Here is a 7278-nt window from a genome sequence, read left to right as displayed (position 1 = left end):
ATATGTGAACTGCTGTATGAAAAGTGAATTTACTCTGTAAATCTTCACCCAAATCCTAATAAAAAATAAATAAATAAATAAATAAAAGCAAATGTCTATACATATGAATCAAATTCAAAACAACAAAATATTTTGTATGATGTCAAAGACAAATGTAAAAAATTAAAAACCAGAGCACAGATACTTGAAATCAGATACATACAATAACAGAGGAAGGAAGGATGCTGCTAATACATATAAAACCAGGAATGATCTGTGATACTTAAATATATAAGCAATTTCCTTGTGCTCATGCATGCAATTGGTCATGAAACAAACAAAAGGGACCTAAGAAAACACAATCTAATAGCAATGTTTGAGGCATCCATTTATTTTTTATTTTCCTACAATTTCGAGAAAGCATTTTCAAAGAACGACTCAAGTTCTCATTAATAGGATTCCAGGGCCTATTTCTTAAATCATGGGTGATATCCCAATCTCCACCAAAAAAAAAAAAAAAACTCACTGCCATCGAGTCAGATCCGACTCATAGCGACCCCTCCTTGGGTTTCCGAAGCAGTATCACTATGGAAGTAGATTGCCCAACCTTCCTTCTGAGGAGTGGCTGGTGGGTTTGCCAGCCTTCTTAGGCATTTCATTAATTCAGGCAAATTCTAAATCCAAATTCATTAGCATTTAAAGCCAAAAGGCAAATGTGATTTGCTATCTTCAAGATACCACATCTACTGGAAAGGTCTGAAGAGAACTGTTTTTACTTCACTGCTTTACATTCTCTGCTGATTAGACTGCCAGCAATGATCTCCAATGCCTTCTCTAATCCCAGTCCTCCTCTGCCCCCATCTCTACATACTGCCAGAAAGAACTACATCCACGCAAGGCAATGACCTTCAGATTTATCCCTGCAGGAAGTGCCTGGTAAGTGAATTCAGTAAAGTTCAAAATAGGCAGGAATCTTTTGTACCTCTGCCGGGCAGGAAGAAAACTAAAACCTTTAATGGGCTGCACTAACTTTCTAATGACCTTGAGACAGTTTCTCACTTAAAATGAGTCCCCAATTTCCTCATCTGAGCCTTCACCTGACATACGCAGGATTTCATTTTTCAATTCTAGGTTTTTAGTGACAAACTCCTAAACCTTTATCTCCTTGGGATTTCAAACCATACTTGTTCTCTTTCATATTTTGTCCAGGTTTTCTTCTTACTTTGTGACTTATTCTTCATCCTTTGATGTTCATAAATAAACTTTCCAGTAAAGCACTCTCATCTCTTCATAATCACTGAGTATAGCCAATAGCTTTTGAGCATGTACTTCTTGCCAAGTACTACTCTAAACTCTACATGGATTCATTCACTTATTCTTCACTACAACTCTACAGGTTAGAAAAATTGAAGCACTGAGAAGTTAATTAACTTGTCTAGGATCACACAACTAGTAATGGCATAGGTAAGATTTGAATCCAGGTAAAACAGCTACTCTTTATGAATTGCATGATTGGCAATGGCACAGATGTTGCAGAATAATGTATCAAGTTTTGAATCACAACCTAGAACAATGGATAAGAAAGTGCACTGCATGAAAAATCTATGCCTGCTTTCTGCACTCTGGACATTGTGCTTTCATCAATTTACAAAAGGAAAATGGCAGGGGCAGCCAGGGTACAGGGCTGCTTTCTATCCAGATCTCCAGCCCTGGGGAGGTTAACAGAAAGCAAAGGCAGAACACTGCAGCAGGCAGGGGAAGAGGGAGGAAGATAACAAACGTTTCTGTGAGTAAGAGAATGGAAAAGGTTTTTATCCTCAGAGAGGCCATCTATCCTATCACAATAAATTGGGCTCTTGAGAGTGGATATAAGTGCCCTGAGGTGGACTATAAAATTTCACTTCCTTGAAAAGTATCCTGCCATTTACTCTGATCTTGGAAAAAGCAGACTTTGAAAACTATTAACTGTATCATTTACCAAACACACCAAACACATTAAACGGATTGCCTCAATTCCCACCATCACGCTGTCCTGGCATTATTCATTTGTTCTCCCAATCCCTGTAATAACACACAAATTTTTCATGTGCATATTTTATGGCTTTGTCTTAGGTGCCTGCAAAATTGACTAAACTATCTTGCACCATAGAGAACTAGGGATTTGGAGAAGGATGCTAGGTTAGTATGAGCAAAACAAAAGGAGAGAGTAGTGCCAAGACAAAAGTATAAAAGTCTTCAGGGCCTGGAACTGGCAACATGGCCAATGAGACTAAATAAACCCTGATATATTGAGATATGGGGGCAACGAGGCTCAGTAGTAGAATTCTCGCTTTCCATGCAGGAGTTCCAGGTTCAATTTCTGGGCAATGCACTTCAAGTGCAGCCACTGCCATCTGTCCATGGATGTGTGCATGTTGCTATGATTCTGAATAGGTTTCAGCAGAACTTCCAGACTACAATAAACTAGGAAGAAAGACCTGCAAGCTACTGCTGAAAAATCAGCTAATGAAAATACTATGGATCACAATGGTCCCATTCCATTGTGTATAGGAGCACAGTAAGTCAAGACCACCTTGAAGGCACCTAACAACAACAACATATCAAGATACACACACACTTGTATCCCTGTAAGTATGGTAGGCAGCTTAATGGGCTTTTGTTAGGGTTCCAACTTGGTAACTCTGCATTTCCTTAATACCCCTAGGCTGGTTACTTCCACTGCCCAATTTTTTGTTTGTGTCCAGTCATGCCAATGTCCATACTTAGATGTGTGTTACTACAAACACATTTCTACATTTATGTAAGCAAAGGCTTAAATAGAATCAATACTACCTCTGCCTTTCATATGTGGAAACTGAATTTCCCCAAAAATGAGCTATTAGTTCTCCTTGTTTGATTATTCGGTATTTACTTCTCTTCACCTTAAGTCATGGCTGAGTATAGGCAGTCTCCTTATTGAATGGACTTTATTTTTAGCATCACTTTTAACCCAAGAATTCTATCTAAAAAATAGGAAACAGCATTTGCTTTCACATGTTTCAGCCCTCTGTCTTCAGAGTGGTTGTAAGAGAGCTAATAGGAACCCCAATGAGGCAAGAAGTGGGAGGAGGGTTGTCTATTACCATGTTGTAGGGAGCTCTGGTAGCGTAGTGCCTAAGGCATTTGACTGCTAACCAGAAGGCTGGCGGTTCTAACCCACCAGCCACTCCTCAGAAGGAAGATGGGACAATCTACGTCCATAGTGATACTGCCAGGGAAACCAAGGAGGGGTCCCTATGAGTTGGGGCCAACTCGACGGCACATAACAACAACAGCAAGCCCGTGGAGGCTCTCGCCTCCAGGTCTTATTTCTTAGAGCAAAGGAAAAGATGATCACCTGTACACAAAGAAGAGATTCTGGAATATTTTCTGAGTTCAAAAACAGAGAATCTATATACAGATCTGACTCTCCTTTAATGCCTGGAATTTCCGTACCCTGACAAATCAGAAATAAGCTGATATATTAGCCAACTCCCTATTAGCCAAATAGTTCAATTGAGGGCTAAGGAAATCAAAACTACTAAGGAAATCATGCATTTGCTTTATGATTTTTATGAACTTTGAAGAGGTTAGTTTGACCGAGAACTTCATTGCTTTTGATTTTGTTGTTGTTAGTTACTATCAAGTCAACTCCACCTCATGGTGACCTTATATACAACATCCTCACAATCGCCAGCATGTTCAAGCCCATCAATATGGCTGTTGTGCCAATCCATTTCACTGAGGGTCTCCCATGTCGCATAACATGGATGAACCTGAGGACACTATGTGTCCTGGCCCTCTATACTTTTGTTTTAAGATTATGCTATTGAGTTCTATCCCTGAGGACCCACCCAAAACACTTTCGTTTTTGGATGAAACATTTGTCTAATACTGAACAAGTTTATTACAACCAGGTGAGATATTAAGTCATTCTTTTCCTTTACCTAGTCGTAATTTTACAGCTGAAATATCTAGACAGGTGTCTGCAAAACGAAGTGTGTAGTTTAATTGTGTGGGCTTTTTTATTATTTTAAATTATGAAGAAGCATTAGACACACTGAATGTCTAGAAAATCCATTGTTAATTTCTCTCTTCCTGGCTTCATCTCTTATAACTGCCTCCAAATCATATTTGATCTCTAAGGAATTATTCAACTTTAGGTCTCTTAGCTGAAACAGTCAATGATGCAGACAAGTAAGGAAAATCAGAATGACAAGACTAATAATCCCATGTGATGGCAATTAACATTGAACGACCTCTGATAATGTGCTACAAGAGAATAAGAACCTGCTCATTGGACCGTCATTTTCAATGAGGCAGAGGGGGGTTTATATAGGACAAAACGATTTGTTGGAAGAAAAGGGAATTGGACACATCTTAAAATGTCATTTTCAGAGCACTGCCTGAGTAAGATAAGAAATTAGGTTCTTTGCAAGTCCTTAGCCCTGCTTCATCAAGATTGAATTTTAGAGGTTTCAAAGATTAGGACCCACACAGTCAACTACAGTTAAGTGACTTGCCCAAGGTCACACAGCAAGTTAGAGAGAGTATGAAAATTAGAATTCATAGTCTTTGTGTTTCTAGTGTATTGCCAAGTGTGCTGGAGTGGAAAATAGTATAATAAAGCCCCAGAGCCATTCTTGTTTGACTTACATGGGTCGAGTAGATATGACAGGCTCAGAATCTAAAAAAAAATCCATTTGAATCTAAAAATTGAATCAAAACATACAGTCCACAGTTATAGTACTGGTCATCAGAGTGAAATGTTCTGTGCGATCAAATCTTCAGGCTAGCATTAATTAAAACAGAAAGAAGTAAATGGTATGACCCCAGAAATACATTAGATGTACCCAGGAGGCAAACTACTATCATTCACCTAATTCATTCAATATTCAATATTTTATTCAAAAAATATTATTTCATGGCTTACTATGCACCAAGCACTGTATTGGACAGTGGAGATACAATAGTGAATAAGACAGGCAGATATACAGTCCCTATCTCCACAGTCTTAGAAGCCATTCAATAAGCAACTATCTCCCAAAGATGGTCAGGTTCATCCCCCTAGGACATGCTTCCTTACCTCACTTATTTATGTGCAACTCTTCCCATTTAAGTCCACAAAAAGATGAACCAAAAGCACAGATGCTGCAAACTTCCATGACCAACTACTTGGCACTTCTTGTGCGATTCCTAAAAACAACTGATACGTATTTACTGGGAATTCATGTATATTTTTTTCTAAATGCCTACAACACCCTTCTTTAATTTATATAACATAAAACAAACTACCCCCCTTCTTCTCTTTCTAGTTCCTCCTAGAATAGTTCTCTTCTCAGATCCCTTTTCTTGAGTACTGTTAAGTCCCTAAAAAGTAGCTAATAAGTGATACAGGGAATTTAAATATGCCAAAGCCATAGCACTTAATTATTGCCTTTATTTTGTCCAGGTAATCCCCTCTGATCTCAATTCAATTTAGATGATTTCTTATTTGGACGTATCTTAACATTTCTAGATAATTTTTCCAGATTGAGGGATGTAAAAAAAAAAAGTTGAGATGTTTAAAATTCTGGTGTTTCTTAAAAAAAATTGATCCAACAACAGGTTCTTTCATCAACTTTAATTTTTTTTTTTTTTTTCTGGTCCTCATTTCCAACATCTGGGTAGATTACCACTGACATAAAGAAAACTGAAAGTAAACAGACCCACAAGTTTACCATGCTCCCGAAACTCAATTTTATATCTAGGAAAATCTTCCTATTACCTAAAAATCTTTCATTCCTCTAAAGTGCTTGGAAGAGTGCCTGGCATTTTCTGCAGATGGTCTAAACAAATATGATTAGAACAATGTCAGCAATTAGCAGGGCACTGCCCCACTGACAGCATAAAAATATAAGAATTTGCCAGAAATCTACACATAGAAACTAATCCTATGTCAAGAAGCACTGGCAGCACAGCAGTTAAGCACTCAGCTTCTAGCCCAAAGTTTGGAAGTTCAAACCTACTCAGACTCTCTGCAAGAGAAAGACCTGGTGATCTGCTTCCATAAAGATTACAGCCTGAAAACCCTATGGGGCAGTCCTACTCTGTCACTTGGGGTACTATGAGTCAAAAATCAACCAAAGGCACCCAGCAATAACAACAACAATCCTACATCAAGGAGCTAATCTGAAGCAGGAGGGCAATTAAGACTTCTTACTCCTCATCCTGCAGTGTCTCCTCCTCCTCCTGGATCTGTAGCTGATTCTTCACAGGAGCTAGGTTCTCTGTCTTGGCATTGTAGTTCCGAAAGCAGACATTGAGCTTCTCGTCAAATTCATTCACGAGGTCCTCCATGGACTTGAAACTGATGATTTCAGAAGAAAAATTCTCAAGCTCAGAGAGAGAGGGATCCTCTAGATGGTGGGGAGATGAGCCATAGAAACACCGGGGTTTCTCCTCTGGCTCCTCTGAGCAGCAGGGCCGAAGATCTTCAAACTCTTCATCCAAACTCACCAATGGGGCCTCCATGCTTGCACAGCAATGGACCAACAGCAACTGTCAGGATCTACTTATCTAGAAGATGCAAGGTAATGAGTTTAGACAGGGCTTTTGTGCCAGCTCTGCTGAAAGGCATTTAGAATATTAGCCATAACCATATATTCCCTTACTCTGTTTCCCCATAAAAACAGTGGTTTCTGTCAGCCACTCAGAAAGGGATCAGTGGAGGAGATCCTGGATAGAGTGGGAGAAAAATGTGGAACAAAACTCAAAATCATAAAAAAGACCAGGCTTACTGGTCTGATAGAAACTGGTGAAACTGCTGAGACTATGGCCCTAGTCACCCTGCAAGCCTGGAACTGAACTCATAACCTTGGCTTCCAGCCAAATAATAGACAAGCATATATTTACACCAAGTAGGTATACTCTAGGAACAATCAACCATGGGAGATCAGAAGGACAGTATTTGCATAGTGAGATAGCTCAGAGAGTAGGAATACACAAGAAAGAAGGATAAAGGGAAAAAATAACCACAGGTAGGAAGTAGGAAGAGGGCTGTTACACTGTGGAGACTGCAATCAATGTCATGAAACAAAATGTGTATGAACTGCTGTATGGAAAATTAATTTGCTCTGTAAACAAGTTACTTAATTTTTCTAATTCCCTTTTTTTTTTTTTTTTTTTTTAGATAGACTCATATTCGGGTTCAATCTGAAAAGAGCAGCCGATTTTTTTTTTTTTTTTTTTTTTTTTTTTTTCTCAAGATAGAAATAAAAACAAGACCTTCCTCAAAGGGTT

General features: G+C 38.8%; 1 protein-coding gene across 1 annotated transcript in view; it reads right to left on the bottom strand.

The window, feature by feature from the left end:
- Nucleotides 1–6510, bottom strand: part of FEZ1 (fasciculation and elongation protein zeta 1) — a 69758-nt gene extending 63248 nt beyond the window's left edge. Inside the window, exon 1 of the mRNA XM_042782448.1 lies at nt 6200–6510. Within this exon, the coding sequence (XP_042638382.1) occupies nt 6200–6510 (311 nt within the window). The remainder of the gene's footprint in view (nt 1–6199) is intronic.
- Between the last annotated feature and the right edge of the window lie 768 nt (nt 6511–7278).

The sequence above is a fragment of the Orycteropus afer genome, unplaced genomic scaffold (genome assembly GCF_000298275.1).
Source record: "Orycteropus afer afer isolate SDZICR_OR568_19922 unplaced genomic scaffold, OryAfe1.0 scaffold00325, whole genome shotgun sequence".
Taxonomy (NCBI): domain Eukaryota; kingdom Metazoa; phylum Chordata; class Mammalia; order Tubulidentata; family Orycteropodidae; genus Orycteropus; species Orycteropus afer.
Note: the sequence above shows the minus strand (reverse complement) of the source record. Positions and strands in the feature narration are given on the sequence as shown.